This window comes from Ahaetulla prasina, chromosome 5, assembly GCF_028640845.1.
Source record: "Ahaetulla prasina isolate Xishuangbanna chromosome 5, ASM2864084v1, whole genome shotgun sequence".
NCBI classification, from domain to species: Eukaryota; Metazoa; Chordata; class Lepidosauria; order Squamata; family Colubridae; genus Ahaetulla; species Ahaetulla prasina.
In genome coordinates this window covers 110,431,686-110,456,103 of record NC_080543.1, presented here as the reverse complement: position 1 = coordinate 110,456,103, position 24,418 = coordinate 110,431,686, and the positions used below count along the sequence as shown (strand labels likewise).

Here is a 24,418-nt window from a genome sequence, read left to right as displayed (position 1 = left end):
AAAGGGCTTCTACATCAGGAAGAACATGGTCTCAGATCTGTTTTCAGGAAACATTTGTTTAATGTTTTTAAGCAGGCACTTGGATGATTTTAATGCTTAATGAGGATGGGTTATTTTTGTTTTGTTTGGTTTGTATCTTGTGGCTATTTTTAGTAATTAGTATAAACGGGAACACTGCTTTTTTTTTCTCCGTGCTGTCCAGTGTTTGATTCCTGTGATATAAAATGTTACTATCAGAGGTGGCCTGCTGCCGGTTCTTCTGAACCGGTAGTTTTGACCACTGGCTGGGCCCGCTCCCACCACCCAGCCCGGAAGTATCCCGTCCAATATATCTCACTCTCTGGTTTGCTCACCCTGCCCATGCAGCCCAGCTTATTTTCACGCCTCGCTAATCATACTCACTGCAGCTACCTGAGGTGTGGTTGAAGCTGCGTGCATGAAATTGCTGTGTGGTTGAAGTGGCACGCTCACATTTTCAGTTCTGCACTAGGTTGCTAAATTATTTGCAGCCCACTTCTGGTTACTACATATAACTTTTATCCTAACAAATGAATGGCTCTATTTCTTTGTGATGATGTGTCTCACATAAATTTTAATGAGCATTTAGTTTATTTTTAGAAAGTATCTACAAAAGGCCCTTGTTTACCAAGTCTGAATTACCAAATTGATTCAGATTTCTTACTGTCAAACCATACAAATTTTGCAACATGATGAAAAAGGCTCGCTCTTTAAAATTAAAAGAACAATGACCCTTTTTAACGTTACAAATGTTTTACAGGTAAATCTGAAGAGGTTTCCATTATTTCAGCATTATTTCAGCATTCTTTAGTGAAAATACAATTTACATGCTATTGTAGATTGGGCTGTCACTATTCTTACCTTTATTTTGAAGCTGTGGATGGCTGGAAGCTGGAAACCAGGAAGCCAATGAATGCATTTTGAACCAAGAGGAAAGGTGACCCCACATATACTTTTAGCTCAGAAAAAACTATAAGTATGCTTTATATCATGGGTGTCAAACTCGCCTCGTCATGTTGCTGTCATGTGATGTTTCGTGACGTTTTCCCCATTCACGGAGCTGAGGTGGGTGTGGCCTGCAGGTGACATATCTGGCCCACAGGCCGCCAGTTTGACACCCTTGCTTTATATGAATCTTAAAACACTCATTACCCTTAAAGGAATCTAGTAATTTATCATTTCACACAGAATATTTTTATAAAACAAATATAAAATATAACTGAAATATATTTTTATTCTGTTAAAATATGACCTGAATGTCCACAAATCAATTCCTGTTGAGCAAGTAGAAAAATTCCCATCTTTTCAATTCAGCTCTGGAATCATCAGACATCAATCAGCACAGGACAGTATTTTAAAAAGGAACCGAATACTAATGTCCTCTGGTAAACATGATGAAGGGGGGGGGGAAGGGGGAGGAGGGGGGAAATGGGGGAAAAATGATACATGGATTGATTATTAATGTACAGTAATTTTTGAAGATATGAAATTAAAATTTAAAATGATATTGGGGATGCTCGACTGCTATTTCAGAAAGAAAAGGAGAGAGGAGTAGAAGGAGGGAAGAAAGTAGGTAGGAAAGAGTAGAGAAGGAGGAGGGGAATAAGAAGGTTAGATAGGGTGGAAGAAGGGAGGAGTGGAGAAGGAGGAGAGGAAGTAGTAAAGTGAAGGAGAGGAAGGATGTGAAAGTAGTAGAGGGTAGAGAGGGAGGTTGTGAAGAAAGAAAGTGGCAATCGGGCACGCCTGAATTAGTAATAAATAAAAATTAATGATTAATGATGGATAATAGTTTGTACATAAATATGATGTTGGAAAATGGAAATAAAAATTATTTTTTTTTTAAAAAAAGAGTATGCCTACCTTAAGTATAAAAAATTGTCTACATTTTAATAATACTGATAATACAATATTGTAACAATACAAAAGAGCTACTTTAAAGTGCAATTTTAAAGGGAAAAATGTTGTTGTCTTGAAATATCATTTTAAAGCTTCAGTACTAGAGTGTTTGTGAAATTAATTTGGTCCCAAAGAGGATCACATTGGGAATTCAAAAATTCCATTCTATTCTGCTACTTGTTTCTTGAATACAATGCACCTTCAATTACTCCATTTTTTTTTCTTAATGTGTTCTTGAGGTAGTATGATTTCTTTTTTTATTCCCTTCCAGCTCTGATGCATTCAAATTCATACAGATTCTCCAGCAATAGGAAATGGTTCCAAAGCCTTTTCTGGATTTTTCCAGTTGTGGAAGTTCTCTTGATACCATTCAACTAGGATTAAAAATAAAACAAATAATTTTTACCTTTAAACATTCTTGTGAGGTAAATCCATGCCAGTTTTAATTTAAGACATTAAATGAAATTAGTGACTAACAACCTCCTTACAACTGTATATCCTTTCACCAAAATTAACAGCTCATAGGGGCTTTCTGTACACTAGCAACTTTCCAACGATTTCAATTTGAAGCAGGTTCTCATCTAATGATGGGAAAAAAATATTACACTATAAAATCATGGCTGTATCAGCAATTGCTGGCAACTCCAACTCTTTCCTGGAATCAGCCTTTAGCCGCAGAAGCAGCCCACTATCCCAGGAAAAGGCAGTTTTCAGAAATTCCCACAGCTCACGTAATCCATACCCTATCCATTCAGATGCTTTGTTTTTCCTTTCAGTCTCAAACACTTCACATCTCTAGTATATACTGGGCAGAAAAGATCTGTTTTCTGGACAATTCCCTGGGATTTCAACAGTAGGAGACTCACCTTGCATTTTGCAAACATTAGCAGAAGCTGTTGAAAGCAAAGGAATTAGCATCAGGTGCAAATCATTGCAGGCACTTTGTCCTGGAAGCTAATTCCAAAAGTTGGAATGCCTTAGGAAGTTTGTTTTCTACTTAAAAGGGCTGCTTTGCTGTTGAATATAATCTCTGCATTGTTAACAGATGGTAAGTCTAGATCACAGGTGTCAAACATAATCATGTCACGTGATGTATCGTGACGTATCGCAATGTTTTTTGCCTTTGCGAAGCCAGGTGAATGTGGCCTGTGTATAACGCATCCGGCACGTGGGCCCCAAGTTTGACAGGCCTGGCCTAGATTGACTAGCTGTGGAAGTTGGAAACAGCAAGGATTTCTATCTTTATACACAATTATTTGTCTATTGAGGGGGGTGGGTGGGGTGGGCTGATTTATATAATGGGCTACCTTCCATTCAGATCAATTATTTATTCCTATCTCCCATAATGCCATTCAAATGTGAATTCTATTCCACAAATGTTTCTTGTGTTTAAGGTACCGAAAATCTTGTGTTGTTTTTCTAGAGAACCAGAATATTCCAAAAGGAGGGAAAAGATGTCAACCCTCTTGTACAGCATATATTTGTGGGACGATCTTCCACAATGAAGCGCAAGGACTGTGGAAGTTTGCAAAGAGGCAGAGATGACTCTCACTCACACAAAGGAGTTTTTGGATCCTATCCACTCATGTTCTCAGGACAGAATGAATATATAGGCAGTCCTCGACTTACAACAGTTCATTTAGTGACCGTTCAAAGTTACAATGGCACTGAAAAATGTGACTTATGACCGTTTTACGATCTTTACAGTATCCCCATGATCATGTGATCAAAATTCAGATGCTTGACAACTGGTTCGTATTTATGACCGTTGCTGTATTCTGGAGTCATGTGATCACCTTTTGCAATTTTCTGACAAGCAAAGTCGATCAGGAAGCCACAACAGGGTTACTAACTTATAACTGCAATGATTCACGTAACAAGAAAGATCATAAAATGGGGCAAAGCTCACTTAACAAATGTCTCACTTAACAAAGAAATGTTGGGATCAATTGTGGTCAAATGTCAAGGACTACCTGTATTTTTTATATGGAATCTAAACTTGAGAGCTGCAATTTCTCCCTCCACCCCCAGAAATGCATCATATAAATGATGAAGCTGAACACATGGAACCATGCAAGCAATAAGATAAAACATATCCTGTCCAAACAAAAGTGCTTCACGTAAAATATATAAATAAGAATTAGCTACTTTCTGCTGCTCTTATAATTAAGCATTGTGCTTTCTATGAGAATCTAAGAAGACACGGCAACTGGACAAAACCCATGATTTAGTAGTCGTGTTGCCAAACATAACTGCTGCCCAGAAACAGATCATTTGTGTTCAGATTTCAAGCTTATAAAATTAACCGCATCAAATTTCAAAAGCTGGTTTAATTAAGTTCCCCACTGTAGAAATTGCAACTTTAACTGTCTAACTCTGTGACAAATTAGTGTGTGAATTGTGTGAAATTTATTTTCCAAATTAGTTTATGATGGCTGTTCATTTCCATTCTGCCCCTTCTCCTGTTTCAATGTATAGATAACTTACTTGTTTTCTTGATTCCTTCGTTCCAAGAGACCTTGGGTTTCCAGCCCAAACTATACATCTTTCCAGAATTCATTGGATATCCCATGTCGTTTGTAGGTCTTTAAAAAAAGGAAAAGAGTTTTGCAATAGAAACACTTTATTTTAAGCAGAATTTGTATCGGTTATCACCATAAAGCCATCTTCCTTTGCCTCAGCCCTTCAATTGAAAAAGACTTCTTTCTTGTTCTGCTATTAAAATATGTTCATTTAAGTAGAACAAAGGCAAATGTTACCCCACACTAATCAGTCGTACAATTGAAATCATTCAAAATACCAAATGGAGTAGCAGCTATAGCCACAGGATAAGTGCAGCATTGGAGAAAACAACTCAATTATGCAGAAATGACTCAGGTGAAATGTTACCGTTTATTTTTTAAAAAATAAAGGAAATTTGTGATTTCAGGTCAGTGCTGACTCATGGTGATGCCTTAACAAGTCCCTGCATTTGCCTTGGCAACGTTTTCAGAAGTGGTTTGCTCTTGCCTTTTTCCTAGAGCTAGGAGGCTGGATGAAAATTAATCTCCCAGTTTCTAGCCAGCCTTAATCACAGTATCAGACTGATTCTCGCCCTCTCTAAAAACAGCCTTAAATGAATAAGCAATACAGTGCTTTACAGCCCCTCTCTAAGAGGTTTACAGAATCGGCATATTGCCCCCAATAATCTGGAACCTCATTTTACCGACCTCGGAAGGATGGAAGGCTGAGTCAACCTTGAGCCAGTCAGGATCAAACTCCTGGCTGTGGGCAGAGTTTGGTTGCATTGCTGCATTCTAACCACTGCACCAACAGGGTTCTTGTAAAGCCATTGTAAACCTCATTAAGTGGGAAAAGGTAGGAGTCCCAGTTAAGGTGTGTGAGGGGGGTGAGAGTGTGCCATGGGCAGGCGCTTGGGAGGCTGCTTGGCGGTCAGCAGAATTAGTCTGCAATACTGCAATCTAATCACTGCGCCACCATGGCTCATAATCATACTAAGTCAGATTAAATCAATTTGGAGAATCAGATTTTAACAGGTAAACCCAATCTTTGCTATTATATTTCAGAACATTTTGCAGAAAATGTAAGAAATCCTGAAAAGCGTGTTTGAAGCTTGTCATCTCTTAACGAGCTCATGGAATGCTCAGGGTATTCTTAGTTAAACTAATTCTTAAGGTATCAGTCAGTTTCAGGATAAGTAATTTAACACAGATGACCCCACATTAGCCACATCAGTTAGATACTCATACTCTTAAGTTTGTATATTACTCCCACCACTTATCAGTAGAGAGCATTTAAGTTATACTGTAACGTAATAAGCCAAGAGGAAAAAAAGATGTTTCAGAAAGTATAACATAGTTTGTTTTACAAGAAGCTCAGCTGTGTTTGCAATACTTTAATTACATTGCTTCAAGCAACTATTGTCCAATAAGTTTATTGGATAAATCTGATTTATTCAACTCCCAAGAGCCAGCCTCTTCTAGAAAATCAAAATATTGCTTAGCACCAGAAATGCCTCAACTATACAACTCAATTATCTCAACTAAGTCATCTGGCTATATTATTTTTAAAGTTGTGCCTACCTCTGCTTTTTTGGCTAAACAGATGCTGAAAAGGGGGGGAAACACTAAACAACTCTGAGCTAATGTGAGATATTTTTTGAATTTCTGAATCCAGTAAGCTGCTGAAAGTTGAAGATGGCACTGGCATCTTTAGAGGCAATTATCTCCAAATCAGCACCCAGTATCTGCTAACAACCACATATGTACACTAATAATTCCCCATCTCTTTGATGTTCCCAAGCTTTTATGTAGTCTAATCCTTACAGATTATCCCTTTCATTCGAAATTGATTTTATACTTTTTAATTCTTCATTTTCCAACTGCACCCAATGCTTCTTATTGTTTAATTAAGATGTGTCACTCTTCATAAACATTTCTAAGTATCAGTAGTCTTTAGAATCAGTAGACAATGCTTAATTTCTGTTGATTGCAAATAGCTCCTTTTCAAGAATCCCTGTGCAGATGGCAATTTTGCTAATCTTTTAAAATGAGATGGAGCAGGTAATTAAGAAAAACTGAGACCAGAAGCAATGAAACAGAAATGGGGGAGGGGGGGAGAACCAGACCTTATTGTAAGACAATATGCTAATGACAAAATACCCAAAAAAAGAAAGAAAAAATACAAATTATAAAACAGAACTCTTTAAAAAGAGAATTGTAAAGTAAACAATTCCACACAAAGAAATGTATTTAAAGATTCTCTCTTCAGAGACTGAATCTTTCCCAGTTTTTAAAATGTAAAACTTGTGGCTGGTGAAAATTAGTGTAAATACTAGCCTTTAGAGTTTCATCTGTGAGACAAAGAGTGTTTCAAACTACAGCTTTTCTCTCAATCTTAGAACTGAAGAGGTGGCCAGAAACCAGTTTAGTATTATGCAGAAATGCCTTCCCATCTCCTATTGGAAGACTAATAAAAAGCTGGGGATTATCCTGACTAAATGTGCCAAGTCGCCTAGAGGCCTCCCTGCATTTTTTCTGCTCTGGGAATGAAAAAGTAATACACTAAAGCTCCATGCTGTCTTCTCAATACAACAACCCATCCCAAAAAGGAACGGGCCAGATTACTTTGGGGGTCAGTGTATTCACATTTTCTCAGAATTGACAGAGTTATGTGTCTAATTCTGTGACAAAGAGTAAATGTTTAAGAAGATTATATATAAAAAAGCAATCTTAACAAATGATTTGACCTACTCAGTCTTACCTGTCTTTAACATAATCCATCCAGTGTTCTATCTCAGCTTCTGAACTAGTATTTTTAATCTGACAATGAAGAAAAGATGCATATTACTAACTAAATATTTGATAATCTTGATTTAATTAACCTTCTCTGAATAGATATTTCAATGAATAATTGGAACAGCTTTTATTGTACATGGATTTGTTATTAATGCATTTCAATCAGGACTAATACCAGAATTCTTGCAATCATAATAGTCTAGCTTAAATATTATAGAATTACAGATGCAAAAAAAGTATCTAATAGGAAGACATGAACGGGTAGATACGATCCCATTTTTCTATTGTGGAACTATGTTGTGGGCAGTCTCACAATGGCTACTTGACCTCAAAAGTTGCAACTAGTAGAAAAGAGATGACTAGAGGTAGCCCTTGATGTACAGCCAAAATTGGGACCAGAATCTGGCTGGATGAGTAAAACTGTCCTTAAGTTGGCCCCCAGGGGGAGGGTTCGCAACTTAGGTGTTCTCCTGGACGATCAGCTGTCTTTAGAAGAACATATGACAGCCCTCGCCAGGGGAGCTTTTTATCAGGCACGCCCGATTCGCCAGTTGCATCCCTTCCTCGACCGGGATTCCCTTCGCACGGTCACTCATGTCCTTGTCACTTCCCGCCTGGACTACTGCAATGCTCTCTACATGGGGCTCCCCTTGAAATGCACCAGGAGACTTCAACTGGTCCAGAATGTGGCTGCGCGGGTGATAGAAGGGGCACCACGATGCTCCCATATAACACCTCTCCTGCGCAGTCTGCACTGGTTGCCGATGGTCTTCCGGGTGCAGTTCAAGGTGTTGGTTATCACCTTTAAAGCACTCCATAGCATAGGACCGGGTTACTTACGGGACCGCCTACTGCCACCTATAGCCTCCCATCAGCCTGTGCGCTCCCATAGGGAGGGCCTCCTCAGGGTGCCGTCAGCCAAACAATGTAGACTGGTGGCCTCCAGGGAGAGGGCCTTTTCTGTGGGGGGCCCTGCCCTTTGGAACGAGTTGCCTCCTGGGTTGCGCCAACTTCCCGGCCTCCGGTCTTTTAAACGCGAGCTCAAGACTTTCTTATTTCACCGTGCGGGACTAGCTTGATGGGAAATTTTAAGTGGAGGTTTTAGAGTGGTTTTGTATTGTTTTAACTTTATTAGGCCATTTAGAATCAGTTTTTTAATTATGTTTTAACTTTTGTCTTGTATATGTTTTTTATTGGCTGTAAACCGCCCTGAGTCCTTCGGGAGAAGGGCGGTATAAAAGTTTAATAAATAAATAAATAAATAAATAAATAAATAAATAAATAAAGCAAGCAAGATGCCCACATAGAATCATAAGCTGGAAGGGACTTTGAAGGTCTTCTAGTCCAACCCCGTCCAAAGCAGGAGACCTTATACCATCCTGGATAATTGGAGTCCTGGGTATAAATGCTTTAATTTCCACATGGAGACCGCTTCTGAAATTTGTGCTTGAAGTAGAAAAGAATGAAACTTTGATTTTCGGTTTTACCAATTAGACTGATAAGAACTTTATAGAAAGGGGTAGTTTATATTATTATGAAAAAACAAAAAGTTGTGATTTGATATTAATGCCTTATTTTACTGCAACAGAGATAGTCAGAAGTCAATGTATCTTATTTTATCTTATAACAGTAAAAATGTTAACGCTGTGGAGTTAATATCCTGAAAATTTTAGCTTCATTCCTGCAGGACTTCCTTTCCCCATTGCCCATTGCATAATTTCAGTGGACCAGCCTTTATAACAGACAAGTCATCTTCTCATTGAGGGGAAAATTTCAGAATCTTTTTTTTATTATTATTATTTGAGTAAAGAGCTACATCCAGAAGAAGGAGTGTGAATGACACAACTACCTACCGAAGTAGTAGTTTCTCTTATATCCCCACAGTGTCAAGTGTCACAATATTGATTTATCCTTGTGGTCTGTCATATGACTGGTGGTTTTTTTTATTAAAACATTTCAAACATTAAAAAAACTGAAGCAAAAAGAAGCAAACATTTAAATAAAACCAAGACCTGCCCTAGTGAATAGAATAGAATAGAATAGAATTTTTTTATTGGCCAAGTTTGATTGGACACACAAGGAATTTGTCTTGGTGCATATGCTCTCAGTGTACATAAAAGATAAGATACGTTCATCAAGAATTCTAAGGTACAACACTTAAGGACAATCATAGAGTACTTGAAATGCTCAAGTCAGCTCTTGGCCATTTTACTGCTATTGCTCAGGTAACCTATTTTCAAATTTAGTTATTACTCACAAGATGGATTAATTCCTTTGCAAGCTGGGTAATAGACATTGCAAAACTGGTTCCAATGTTGTAGATTTCGCCTGGCTGCCCTTTCTTCAGAACGGTGAGGAATGCTTCTGCTACGTCACCAGCATAAAGAAAATTTCTTTTCTGAAGCCCTGAACCGTGGATGCAACTAAAGGAAAACATAAGAGTAGATAATTTTTAGTATGGATTATAAAAAGCAAGGCCCTCAGTAATAGCAGAATGGTCTAGTTAAGTTTTCAAGGAGTTACACTCACTAAAAGACAGACGAAATCTCTAAATCCTTCATTTTATTATTCAAATTGATAGTCTTTACTGGGTAAAGTATGCAAAAAAGAAAAGCCAAGTGTAAAGCAAATAATAATGTACAATTTTCATTAACAATAAAATTCCAGATGACACGTAAAACATGCCATTCCTAAACTGCAGATTGCTGGGGACCATGGGAAAGAAAAAGAGATTAATATACAGAAGCATACAGCTTCCTCAACCAAGATTTTAGATTAGTGAAAAGCACAAAATAATAAACACGATCTAGCATAAATTCTATGACCTCTGCTGGTGAAAAGATATTAAACACCCAAATATAGCTTCTCATTTGATCAAAAGCAAGACACACACTAAAATAGATTCAGGCTCTGAGTCCCGCCCATTTGTTTATATTGCATATTTAACAGTACTCAACAATTCCCCACTGTATATTTAAATAAAGAATTGCATATATGGAAACATATTTATATGCATTAAAATGAAAATTAAATACACACCAAACTCCAAAGCTCTATTCCCTTTTCTTTAAATTACATACTTATTTTGCAATAAGGGAACTAATTTTATAGACATATCCCGATTTTTAGCTATAGTATACATGCATACTAACACATACCATTTTCTGTTCTGCTGTAAGAGAGAAATGAACTTAGGAATAACCTAGGAAATATAAAAGACAAAATGAACAATTATTAAAATTCATACTACTTTAAAACAGAAAATGATGCAGCTTCATTGCTTTGCTGCAAATAAGTTTTCATTAATGCTAGCTGTCAGACCCACCATCTTCAGCTTGGTGCTTCGCTGGCATCCTACCATCAATTAATGGGGGGGGAGAGAGAGAAAATAGGCAATTGGCATGTAGAGGGTAGAGATGACCTAAAAAGGTATGTGTATATATGTGTCAGGTTTGATGGAACCAAAGATATGAGAACCAGCTTGTTCCAATCTTCAAAGCCCTGGAGCCTGGGAAACAATGCAAATTTCACCAAGTGGCACCAAACATTGTGGTTCCCAAAACACCTATACAGCACACCATTGGGTGAAGACAAACCGGTCAAAGGGGGAGGGCCGGGAAGAAAGGGAATTTGTAACCTTTTGCGTGGGAACTTTAGATCTAGCCTTGCTTTTGCTGCAACCACTACTCCTTAGTAAAAGAATTTTAACATTTCATGGCTAAGTGGAGTTGAGGGTCTTTCTTTCCAAGCTGGGGCAAGCCTGACACTACCAATAAACATAAAAATCCCTATTTCCCATCAAAAAATTGCACTGAGTTATGCACTTAGTATCAGGAAGTGCTTTGCATGCATGAGGTGGAATGAGAAGAACCTCAAACCTTGTTTCAACTCTTAAGGCAGCTAATTAAAGGGAAATGCAGTGGCAAGTAACACACACACATCTGTACAGCGCTGCTGCTGGAGGGAATAAAGGGGCTGTCGGTGCAGCATCAAACCTTAACAGAGCACTCCTTATGAAACTGGAATTCTTAAAGCAGCAAAGCCCATTTTCACATACTAGAAATTTGAGCTAGGTTGCAACATTCATGCTGTTCATTCTGTAAATTAAAATCTCAAAGTATACGCTAGACACAAAATTGTTATTTAATTGGGCTATTGGAGACAACACTAAGACGAATTCTCCTGTAAGCAATTTTTGGTGACAGAGAGAGATTCACAAAAGTCCAGTATTATCACTTTCTAGCCCAAGGATGGTCAGCAGGCAAGTTTGGTCACATCCCACTCCAAAATAATTGGAAGTTCAAAATTATAGTAATTGGAGACCCAGCTGGCTCTGTAAATATTTCAACCTCTACCCATCAGAAATCTCAAAACTGCAGAAAATGGCAAATATTCTATTCTAAGCGCAGATATCTCATAATGGTCAAGCCTTTGGATAATTATAGGATCTGATAACAGATGCAGGTCCAGCTTTTGGTATATTTTGCAGATTTTAAAAAATGCCCTGAGTATATGAGAAGATTGACCTGATCAAACTATTTATTATATCTTGGCCATATCATGAATTGTCCTAAAAACAATATACAGTTTGTCACTTTTTCAAGGAACACAGGATACTTCCATGGTAAACTACCCTGTTTCCCTGAAAATAAGGCATCCCCTGATAATAAGCCCAATCGGGCTTTTGAGTGCATGCACTAAAATAAGCCTCCCCCCGAAAATAAGCCCTCCCCAAAAATATTTAAACACAGAGCTGGAAATCAGGTAAGACAGCAAGAGAAGCCCCATCTTGCTCCATGTGCCCCAAAATAATAAGACATCCTGAAAATAAGGCCAAGTGCTTATTTCAGGGTTCAAAAAAAATATAAGACAGAATCTTATTTTCAGGAAACACGGTATACAAGCTTAAGAACCTAAAAAGTAAAAAGACCTTGATATAACTTACTTTTTCTGGAAACTGATGGGGTCCATAAACGTTGCTGCTCCGTGTTATAACCACTGGAAACTTTAACGTACACATGACAACTGTATTAAAATGAACCCAGTCAAAACTGCTATTAATGACCTAACATTAATGATATCCAGTTAAACCCATTCCTGATGGCATAATTTCTATTGCCAGAACAACAACAATCCTCTTACAGTTTTGTTTTGTTTTTGCTTCCTCACATTCTACTGCTAAGGACTGATATAAATAAAAGAGATTATGTCAGCTGCCACTTAATGCTTGCTTATATGTCACTACTATACGGTGACAATTTGCCATGGACTCTGGGAAGGGTGGATGCTTGGTTGAAAGCGAGAGTAATGACGCTGCTTCAAGGTCACGCAGCTGGAAGAAGAACACAGCTGCATATGAACCTACAACTGAAGTGACCGTTCTGAAAACAACTTGTTTGAACCTGATTGGTTACGTGGGATCAGCAATGCAAGGCAGTTAAGGGAGGGGAAAATTTGAACATAAGAGATTTTGGCACACAAATCTCAGTTCTGGCTATGTCCTACCGAAATGCACTTCACTTTTAATAAAACTATACCTTTCTCAACATATGGAGCCAAAGATCATTTCTACTGTTTGTATATATTTGTGGTAGGTTTGAAAATATATTTGTAGTTTAGGGTTGAAATGAGGGGTCCTTGATAGTCTCTGAGCTTGGTTATCTTCTTGCAGACATTTTATCACCCAAATTTAGCACTGATATTAATGACTGCTCTCCAAGTGCACTCAGGTAATGCCTGACGTCACCCATTATTTTTTGCCCACAGAACAAGAAAAAGACATACATTGCTAAGCCAGAAAGGCTAAAATTAAAATGGCACATTTAGCAGAAGGATCTAACTTGATCCACTGCACCTAACATTAAAAGATGAAAGTCCAAGGAACAAGCTGGTTTCTAAAAAAAGGCGAGCAATCTAGGACCCCTAAGCTACACCTAATTTCTAAATCTGCTTCCAAACAAGTTAAAAATTAGTGACATGGTTTCTTCCCATTGGGAGGAAAACAGTAGTAGAAAACAATAGTATAAATTTAAAAAAAAGTTTTCATACAGTTTAAAAATGCCCAGCTCTTTTTCCATGCTAAACAAAAGCCACAACCTGGCATATAGGTGAGGGTGAGGTGGATCCCAACCACCTTCTATTAACTGTGGCCTCCAAGTTACCCTTCCCAGCTCTGTGGCACAAAAACCTTTTGTTATGCATTCACATCCCTTTGGACAAAAACAGATAATTGATAGAACCTTTTACAATGTCATTTATGCTCACCTGATATCTTTCCCAGTAAGATTGGACAAAGCATTCAGCCGCTGCCTTAGATGTTGCGTAAGGATTTGTGGGTTGTTTGGGTGAAGATTCATCAAATTCCTGCAGCAGTTTACATGAAGTAAATTTTAGAAGTTAGCAGTGAATTATACATGGCTCCAGTTAATTAGTATAAGTAACTCCAATTCCGGCAATGTATTCAGTATCCAGTTGCGAAATATATACAGGTAGTCCTCAGATTATGACCATTCATTCAGCAACCATTCAAAGTTACAATGGTGAAAAAATGGTACTTATGACCAGTCCTGAGAATTCTAACCACCACACTAAGCCACAGTTACAGCATTGCGATTTCTGATGTTCCCTGCCAGCTTCTCACAAGCAAAGTCAATGGAGATGCCAGAAGGAAGTCACAATCATGTGAGATCCTTGCCTAATGACCCACACTTAACAATGGCCAGAACTGCTGTTGCTAACTGATATGGTCACAACATGTAACCTCAGTACTGCCTGTACTCATAATTTGTTCTGCTTACTTGTACATCAAATTATAATCAGAAAATGTTCTGTAAGCATACACACAAATGGGCATCTTTAATGCCTTTTTTAATAGAAAACACAATAAGGATTTAAAATATTGATATAATTTCTTTATAAGAATTTGGAGCTGTAAAATCATTCAGAACCACAGAGGGGAAAAAAGACAAAGAGATTTCAACCTATAATAGCTCACCTTATCACAACTTCCTCCATAAACTTCATCAGTGCTGACATATACAAACTTTTCCACATTAGCCTTATAAGCAGCCCGAAGCAGAATGTACGTTCCATAAACATTAACATAGTTGAACTCAAGTTTGTGCCAAAATGAAAGATCTACATTTTCAGTTAAAAAGAATAAAAAGGGTGTCACTTTGACAACTGAAAACAATTGCAATCCTTAACAGAACGCTCTGACAGAAAAAAGTGTTTATTCCCCAAACATCACACAACAAAATGCTTCTAAAAATGTTAAAGTTGCAACCTGACAGCCCACAGACGCATAAAGCCAAGAAAGAGCATTTCTCTTTCTTTGTGAACAGAGGTTCATTAACCGCCCAACTTTGGGCAAAGAAATCCTAGATAATGCCTCAGACACATATGTTAAGAGAACACTGGAAGTCTAGATAAGTGGAGCTTATGCATAATAGCATTATTACATTTTAAATAATATTTTATGCTTATGTTCAGGAGAGATTGTCTTGGTTTTTTAAAAATTAAAAAGACAGAAATAAATCTTTTAAATAAACACATAGCACTTTAGCCTGAATAGCTAGATATTCTAAAATCGATTGTCAGATTTAATAGTAGACAAACAGGAAAAATGTATTTTTAAAATTATTATTGCAGGGCAGAATCTAATGCAGAATTAACCATATTAATCTTAAAAAGTGCAATGTCTGTGCCAGATGCAGCCATGGACCTTTTCAAAAAATGTTTCTTTTATGAATCGGTACATATTTAGTTCCTTTTCCATCACCATAAGAATTGAGGGCCCTATTTTAAAAAGTAATATTTTTCAAAAATTCCAGTAAATGTAGCAGCAACATAACTAAATTGCATGAAAAATAAGACTGTGTGCTGTACTTAGATTTAAGTCTATGCCAAATAAAATTCTAATGACCAAACAGACTGCGTAAAAATTGCTCTACTTCATCTATATAATCTACACTTCAACAGAGTTCAACTGGCAAACCGAAATATTTAAGTCTCCACCACCAGCCACATCATAATACATAGCTTATTACATGAAGCATTAGCTCTGTCCCTTCCACAAAACCTGGAAGCTATTGAAGAATGCTTTATCAATCCTGCAAGATGGTGACAATTACAGGGATATGCCATGCTCACCTACATGCGTTTGAGCTGCAAAATGTAACACTATATCAATTTTCTCAGTCTCAAATAATTCTTTTATGAAATTGGGTTCACAGATGTCTCCCTAATAAAGAAAAAGGAAAATATAAAATCAGCATGGAACAGCAAGTTACTTTTTCCAATGGCAAGCATTTGATATATAATTGGTATATAATCTTATGGAAAATTGCAGGCTTTCATCTCAGTTTTCATCTTATAACAATTGCACAGTAGAATCAGAGAGCTGGAAGGGGAGATTTTACACCAATTCCAACTTGCTTAGTACAGGAATCTAAATTAGGATTAGCACCGTTCTGTTCTCTCTCTCCCCAAACTTCTATCAAAACTAAATATAATCAGAACTTTAATCAGAGAACTTGATTTCCATATCACTGATTATAATCATCACAAATTATCTAAAATGTTTCCGATTTTAGGAGATACTTAAAATACAATGTCCAGAACTGCCCACTATACTCAAAGTGCAGTCTGATCACAGCACTGTAAAACTGAACTATTATCTTCCATGAATTGGAAATTATACTTCTGGTAAAAACAACCTAAAATTGTGTTTGCCGTTTTAGCTACCACATGAAGTTGCTGACTCAAATTTAGTTTGCAATCTATTACTATTTCCCAAGTGCTATTACCAAGCCAATATATTCCATCCTATTTTTGTACATTTGATTTGCATTCTAGATGAAGTATTTTGTCTTTACCCGTTCACTTTCATTTTATTTTTAACCCAACTCTCAAATTTACTCAAATCATTTAGAATTCTATATAGCTGTCCTAATATATTAACTTTCTCATCCAATTCTTGGTTATTTGCAAATTTATTAATCAATCTCTCCATCTTTTCATTCAAATTATTTAATAAATCTTCTGAAGATCGTGTGCTTGGGAATATGGCAGCCTACCTGAGACCTAGTTTCACTATAATCAGGAACCATTGATGGTCACTCTTGGAGTCTAATTCGAGTCAACTATGTCTTGTCAAGCCACCCAATATGCTAGAACTGAAGTCGTAGTCATTTGATTTTAAAAACCCAATGAAAAGAAAAGTTTAGTTTACCTGAACAAATTTGTAGTTCTCTTTCTCAGAAACTGTCTTAAGATTTGTTAAGCTTGCACAGTAGTCCAGCTTAACAAAAACAGAAAAGGAGAGAAAGTGAGAAAATAAGTGTTTTACACAAGAAGTTGCTAAACGCAAGACTTTTTCAGACTAAATGCTTTGGTCTGAGAATTCCAACTTTTACAGAAGCAGGTGTTTTTTTTTTAAAGCTAAGGTAAGAATGCTGATATCCCACTGCCACAATTGTCACAATTGCTGGGTAAAGATATATAGTGGATACAAAAAGTCTAGTGTCTTGTTAAAATGCCAGGTTTTTGAGATGCAATAAAGACAAATCACTTCAGAATTTTTTTTAAATGTACCATTCAATTGTACAATTGATTCAAAATGAATAGGTTTGCTATGAATTTTAGCAGCCTTCTCTGTTGTTAGAAACTGAATACAAATTTTTATTCAGAAGCAGTTTGTTCTTTTATTTGCATGTATGATGCAGAATTCACAGGTATGCTCAGTTATAAAGATACATAGATTCATCCACTTGAATCATTATTAGCACACCAACGTTTAGAACAGATTATATAGCCTTAGAAGCTTTAGGTTTCTCTCCCACCATGTTGTCAGCCTGACACGCTTTTTTAGGATACTGCTTAAAAATGATTCATTTAATTTAAACCAATGGTCTTACCTTATCCAGATTAATGATTATATAGTTAGGATACTTTTCCACGAGGGAAACTATCACATGGGAAGCACTGTCAGTTTTGGAAGAAGAAAAAAAAAACACAGATGGTGAATGTGCAGAACCTATACCAGGCTTCATTTATTTATTTATTTATTATTTAAACTTATATACCGCCCTATCTCCCAAAGGACTCAGGGCTGTTTACAGGCATATAAAAACATCAATATACAAATTAAAATAATCATTAAAAGACTTATTCTAATGCCAATAATTAATAATACCAATTATTAAAAATATAAATATAAATATTAAAATCAATTTAAAACCCCTCTAAATTTAAAATCTACGCCAGTCCTGCACAGATGAATAAATGAGTCTTGAGCTCGCAACGGAACGTTCGAAGATCTGGAAGTTGACGGAGTCCTGCGGGTAGTTCGCTCCAGAGGGTGGGAGCCCCCACAGAGGAGGCCCTGCCGGTGGGCGTCGCGAGACGACACTGCCTAGCTGACGGCACCCTGAGGAGTCCCTCTCTGTGAGAGCGCACGGGTCGGTGAGAGGTATCTGGTCGCAGTAGGCGGTCCCGTAGATAACCCGGCGCTATGCCATGGAGCGCTGTAAAGGTGGTCACCAAAACCTTGAAGCGCACCCGAAGGCCACAGGTAGCCAGTGCAGCCTGCGCAGGATGGGTGTTATCACGGGAGCCACGAGGGCTCCATCTATCACCCGCGCAGCCGCATTCTGACTAACTGCAGCCTCCGGATGCCCTTCAAGGAAGCCCCATGTAGAGAGCGTTGCAGTAATCCAGGCGAGACGTCACGAGCGTGAGTGACCGTGCATAGGGCCTCCCGTCCAGAAAGGCGCAACTGGCGCACCAGGCGAACCTGGTAGAACGCTCTCCTGGAGACGGCCGTCAAATGATCTTCTAGAGACAGCCGCTCATCCAGGAGGACGCTTAAGTTGCGCACCCTCTCCATCGGGGCCAATGACTCGCCACCGATGGTCAGCCGCGGATTTAGCTGACTGTACCGGGATGCCGCATCCACAGCCACTCTGTCTTGGAGGGATTGAGCTTGAGCCTGTTTCTCCCCATCCAGACCCGACGGCCTCCAGACACCGGGACAGCACTGATAGCTTCGCTGGGTGGTCCGTGTGAAAAGTACAGCTGGGTGTCATCCGCACAGCTGGTACCTCACACCGAACCCACTGATGATCTCACCCAGCGGCTTCATGTAGATGTTGAACAGAAGGCGAGAGATCGATCCCCGCGGCACCCCACAAGTGAGGCGCCCGGGCCGACCTCTGCCCCTGCCAACACCGACTGCGACCGGTGGGAGAGATAGGAGGAGAACCACCGATAAACGGTGCCTCCCACTCCCAATCCCTCCAACCGGCGCAGCAGGATACCATGGTCGATGGTATCAAAAGCCGCTGAGAGGTCTAATAGGACCAGGGCAGAGGAACAACCCCTATCCCTGGCCCTCCAGAGATCATCCACCAACGCGACCAAAGCCGCCTCCGTGTTGTAACCGGCCGGAAACCGGACTGAACGGGTCTAGATAGACAGTTTCATCCAGGTGCAAGGGAAACTGATATGCCACCATATTTCTACAACCTTCGCCAAGCGAAGGTTGAGACCGGACGATAATTACCTAAAACAGCCGGGTCCAGGAAGGCTTCTTGAGGAGGGCCTCACCACCGCCTCTTTCAAGGCGGCCGGAAAGACACCTCCACCAAGGAAGCGCCAGAATCGCCTGGAGCCAGCCTCGTGTCACCTCCTGAGTGGCCAGCACCAACCAGGAGGGGCACGGGTCCAGTAAACACGTGGTGGCATTCAGCCTCCCCAACAACCTGTCCATGTCCTCGGGAGCGACAGGGTCAAACTCATCCCATAAAATGTCACCAAGACCACCCTCAGCCGTCTCACCCGTATCACCGCAATCTTGGTCCAAACCATCCCGGTTGAACGATTTTATCGTATAGACACCCGTTAACCTCCCCACCACGCCCCTGCACCGGGCCACCCCGCTCCCCCTGGTGTAGGAGGGAGCGGGTCACCCGAAACAGGGCGGCTGGGCGGTTATCTGCCGATGCAATGAGGGAGGAGGCGTAGCTACGCCTCGCTTCCCTCAATGCCACTAGGTAAGCCCTAGTATAGGACTTCACTAGTGTCCGATCAGCTTCTGAACGGCTGGACCTCCAGGAACTCTCTAGGCGCCTTCTCCGCGCTCATCCTCTCAGCTCCTCGGAGAACCAAGGAGCCGGTTGGGACCCGCGCCGGGTCAGAGGTCGCAAAGGCACGACACGGTCTAAGGCCCCGCCGCGCCCGCTCCCAGGCCGCAACAAGTTCCTCAGCCGAGCCGTGAGCCAGACCTCAGGAAATGGCCCAAGCTCCGTCCGAACCCTCCGGGTCCATCAGGCGCCTGGGACGGAACCAACGTATCGGCTCCGTCTCCCTGCGGTGGTGAATGGCGGTCAGAAAGTCCAGACGAAGGAGAGAGTGATCTGACCATGACAAAGGTTCAGTGACTATTTCCTTTAAGTCCAGATCTCTCGACCACTGACCAGAGACAAAAATCAGGTCCAGAGTGCCACCCCCAATGTGAGTAGGGCCATCAACTACTTGGGTCAGGTCCAAGGCCGTCATGGAAGCCATGAACTCCCGAGCTGCCGTCGATGACGAGCCGGACGATGGCAAGTTAAAGTCCCCCATGACTAAAAGTCTGGGGGTCTCAACTGCCACCCCGGCCAGCATCTCCAGGAGCTCGGGCAGGGCAGCTGTCACGCAGCAAGGAGCCAGGTACGTGATCAGCAAACCCATCTGGCACCTATGACCCCATCTCACAAAGAGGGATTCGCACCCGGCAATCTGAGGTACAGTGGTCTCCCTCGGCTCTAGACTCTCTCTAATCACAACCGCCACCCCCCCACCCCTACCCTGAGCCCTCGGCTGATGGAATGCACGGGAACCCCGCGGGCACATCTCCACAAGGGGGACACCCCCCTCCCTGCCCCGCCAGGTTTCCGTAACGCCTATAAGGTCCGCAGCGCCCCCCTGGATAAGGTCATATATTAGGGGGGCCTTATTAACTACGGACCGTGCGTTGCATAACATCAGCCGCAGGCCCAGGCTCTGGGGGTCTTGACCATCCGGGGAACGGGAAAAGGACGAGGGATCGGGGCGCGCAACCGCTTGCAAACATCGGGCGCGCGCCCCCCCAGAACGATATGATCCCCCCCTTCCGCCATATCTGCCCCTCCCACTTACCGTGTTTTTTTTTCTAAGTCTTGTTCATGGACTTCAACACCTTTCCTCATTTATTTATTTTTTTGCTCTGGCAGTAAGGTCAGGAGTTGTAAATCTTTTTCTGCTTCTCTCTCTTAAGCCTAAACTAAGATACTTAATTACTTCTAAATAAAAACTAAGAAATACACCACAATGAATGAGGCTATTTTTTTAGTACTTTGATTTTTTCCCCCAAAGTACTAATTACAGGTAATCCTCAAATTACGGTCACAAAAAAATTTCTCTTGAGTTTTGCCCCATTTTACAACTTTTCTTGCCACATTTGTTAAGTGAATCACTGCAGTCGCTAAATTAGTAACACAGTTAAGTGAATCTTGTTTCCCCATTGACTTTGCTTGTAAGAAAGTTGCCAAAAGATGGTCACGTGATTTTGGGACACTGCAACGGTCATAAATATGAATCAGGTCAAGCATCCGAATGTAAATCACAAGTGTGAAAAATGGCCATAAGTCACCTTTTTCGATGCCATTGTAACGTTGAACGGTCACTAAGTGAACTGTTGTAACTCGAGGATCACCTGTAATGGTACAATTTATTTTGATGTTCTTTAAACCCTGTATTTTAAAGGCTAATTTTGTGGAAAATAACTAGCAAAACTTTTAAACATGTAAGGTCATAGTTTATTAGAAAGATTTCAAATATTTTTCAGTCTCAAATATGGGGCTTCAGAATTGTGTTGTAAGGAAGGGGTTTAAATCGAAAGAAAATTACCAGTATTGTGAGGAAATGTGCAGTACAGAATACGCACAAGACTTGAAAGCATAGAATCAGCCCTCACCAGGCAAACAACTTCCTTTCAGGATTTCAAATGCATAATTTGAATATTAGTGAATCAAATAGAAAACAGCAGATAAAAAGAAATCTGGGAAAAAAGAAGTGACTTATTACCACTGTTCACTGGCTTTATTTTTAAAAAGTTATGCTCAAAAATAGATGAGCAAAAAAAGGGAGAACTCAGGCTGAAGTACTAACCTGAACTGAATAAGCTTCTTTTTATTTGCACATAGTTCAGACAGAACTGACAAGCAACCTACTGTGTAGCAACTTTAGAAATTCAAAAGCAGAGGCTATCCTTCCTTGGAAGCAATTCTAGCTTTGTTTACACAGCAGTTTTGGATATAAATATTGCACGTGTTTATTTTTAAAAAAAATATTACTTCATAATATAAAATAAAAACATACAAAAGAAAATAGTAGAAAAATTAGAGTAAAGAAAAGGGAAGGATTAAAAGTGTAGGAAACTTAAGAGGAAAAAGACCTTGTCTTCCAACACCCTTATCAGATAATATCAAACCTCAAAACTTTTTATTTTTACACAATAGCATAAACTTGCCCTTTCTGTAACAGCAAACCTATCTAATCGGTCAAACCCAAAAACAAAGTTTCATTTTTATCCCCCCACAAAGTCCTGAAGTGGTTTCTGGGATGTATATTTATTTTTTATTTATTTTTTTGTTTACATTTATATCCCGCCCTTCTCCGAAGACTCAGGGCGGCTTACAGTGTGTGTGTGTGTGTGTGTGTGTGTGTGTGTGTGTGTATATATATATATATATATATATATATATATATATATATATATATATATATATATATATATATCGCTTAATCTTCTTACAGAAAAAAAGAAAATAAATATATTATATTATACATACACATACATACATATATATACATTATACATATATATATATACATATTTATATAAAATCATACATACATATAAGATATTTACTGAATCTGCACTACTATTAATCGTTTCATAGTTCCCATCACCAATCTCTTTCCACTTATGACTGTATGACTATAACTTGTTGCTGGCAATCCTTATGATTTATATTGATATATTGACCATCAATTGTGTTGTAAATGTTGTACCTTGATGAACGTATCTTTTCTTTTATGTACACTGAGAGCATATGCACCAAGACAAATTCCTTGTGTGTCCAATCACACTTGGCCAATAAAATTCTATTCTATTCTATTCTATATATATTCTCCCAAATTACACGTTTATCTCGTAATTTTGCATGCCTCGCCTTCAATCTCTTTGTTTTTTAGGATTTTCGCTTCTAAACGTTGAGTAAAATAAACCCCGTCGTCCTTCCAGCTCCTAAAAGCATCTTTAAAAGCGGCAACTTTTTTCTCGGCTTCCCAAGGACCAAGGGTGTTCCGGACAGCGAAAAAAACCCTTTTAACGTTGGAAACCAGGGGGGGGGGAAAAGCTTGGAAATTTGCGTCCCCAAACTTCTGCCCCGCTCAAAAAAGACTCACATGAAGCCGGCGCCTCCGGTCACCAGGACTCGCTTCGTCAAACCCCGCGGAGCCCCTCCGGCCCGCGAGACCCCCGCGGACATCCTCCCGCGGAGCCCGGCTCCACTTCCGCTCCTTACGTCAATTCCGTCGGCCAGGGCCAGCCTTCTCTCGCGCGCGCGCTAAGCTGGGGGAGGCGCTAGGCCCACTTGGGTGCCCTGGCCCGAGATTTTTGCCACTTCTTCAACGCGGCGCCCGCGAGCCTCTAATTGCTCTCGTTAGTTCTCCGTCGTCCCCCTCTAGATCTCACCTCGTTGCGGTTAATGCCGACCAGGGCTCTTTGCGCAACAACGCCATACCAGGAGAAAGTATAAAATAAAATACCTTATTCCACCAGACTTGATATCCTGGGTCTAGAAAACTTTGGAACTTCGTCGCCTTCGACAGGACCTGGGTTTAGCTCATAAAATCACCCGTTGTAATGTCCTTCCTGTTAATGACTTTTTTAGTTTCAATAACAATATCACAAGGGCTACCAACAGATTTAAACTCAATGTCAACCGCTCCAGTTTAGATTGCAGAAAACACGATTTCTGTAACAGAATTATATATGCTTGGAATGCATTACCTGACTCTGTGGTTTCTTCTCATAACCCCAAAAGTTTTACTCTAAATCTATCCACTGTTGACCTCACCACTTTCCTAAGAGGACTCTAAGGGGCGTGCATAAGAGCACAAATGTGCCTACCGTTCCTGTCCTATTGTTTCTTCCCCTATATATATATGTGTTTATAGTACCTTGTTTCTCCTCATATATATGTTTATATATTATATAATCCTCTATGTTATACTTGTATATATTGTTACGACGAATAAATAAAAAAAATAAAAAAAAAATAAAAAGTCTCAAAGGTGCTTTCCCTTCCCCCCCCCCCCAAGAATCGCTGGTTTTTTTCTTTCAAGACGTTTCGCTTCTCATCCAAGAAGCTTCTTCAGCTCTGACTGGATGGTAGGGAATGAAAGTCCAGTTGCCTCTTGAAAAAAAAAAAATCCAAGCGGCAGACTACAGGAACCAGGAGAACTACTTAGGTGACCCTGAGGACACAGATAAACTTCCCAAGTGCTTCTTTTGGAATGCAAAGGATGCAAATGACCAGCTGTCTGCAAGGAATATAAATCCTTCCATTCCCCACTATCCTGTCAGAGTTGAAGAAGCTTCTTGGATGAGAAGCAAAATGTCTTCCAAAGAAAAAACAGGAAGGAAGTCCAGTTGCCTCCTGAAAAAAAGCACCTTTGGGACAACCGTGACTTGGATGACTCAGAACTATCTCCATAGACAACTGCCAGGAGAAAGCAAACCAAACAAAAGGAGATTTCAGAAAAGGGGTGTTATTATTTATTTATTTATTTGTCAATCATATATAACAGGTAAAAGTATAAACATGATTTGGATACATGAAAAGAATAAGTAAAAAAAGGAATATTAGGACAGGGACAGTAGGCACTCAGGTGCACTTATGCACACTTGTCAGGCTTGTGCTTTGGCCCGGTTAAAAATGTAGTGAGAATTTAAAACAATCAAACTTCTCAATAGAAAGAACAGGCAGGGATATTCTGAGTGGCTTGGATTCGGGAAGCTCTCCTTCCAAACTGTTGTCATAAAGCCAGGGCTCAATACATTAAGAAGGAGACGAGGTTTCGAGGACTGGAGAGTTCATTTAGAATAGAATAGAATA

At 39.8% G+C, this 24,418-nt stretch overlaps 1 protein-coding gene across 3 annotated transcripts; it reads right to left on the bottom strand.

The window, feature by feature from the left end:
• Window positions 1-1,027: 1,027 nt before the first annotated feature.
• TGDS (TDP-glucose 4,6-dehydratase) lies at window positions 1,028-22,826 on the bottom strand. Of its 3 annotated transcripts, XM_058186135.1 has the most exons (12): window positions 22,704-22,826; window positions 17,129-17,195; window positions 16,444-16,512; window positions 15,363-15,453; window positions 14,206-14,348; window positions 13,476-13,574; window positions 12,157-12,216; window positions 10,370-10,413; window positions 9,469-9,634; window positions 7,177-7,235; window positions 4,402-4,499; window positions 1,029-2,288 (listed from the first exon to the last, which is right to left on the bottom strand). In XM_058186135.1, exons 1-12 carry the CDS (start codon window positions 22,784-22,786, stop codon window positions 2,203-2,205), a joined length of 1,065 nt encoding a protein of 354 aa, XP_058042118.1. In that variant the 5' UTR covers window positions 22,787-22,826; the 3' UTR covers window positions 1,029-2,202. The 3 variants fall into 3 exon arrangements, with proteins under 3 accessions (XP_058042120.1, XP_058042118.1, XP_058042119.1); XM_058186137.1 differs by lacking the exon at window positions 12,157-12,216 and having other exon boundaries at window positions 1,028-2,288; window positions 10,370-10,383; XM_058186136.1 differs by lacking the exon at window positions 12,157-12,216.
• Between the last annotated feature and the right edge of the window lie 1,592 nt (window positions 22,827-24,418).

Coding starts and splice junctions, on each gene's coding strand:
- TGDS (XM_058186135.1), bottom strand. CDS start 22,786: ATGTCCGCGGGGGTCTCGCGGGCCGGAGGGGCTCCGCGGGGTTTGACG. Junction 12,217..13,475: donor CTTACTGGGAAAGATATCAG/GTGAGCATAAAT, acceptor TGTACGTTAAAG/TTTCCAGTGGTTATAACACG. Junction 4,500..7,176: donor ATGGATTATGTTAAAGACAG/GTAAGACTGAGT, acceptor CTTTTTTTAAAG/ACCTACAAACGACATGGGAT.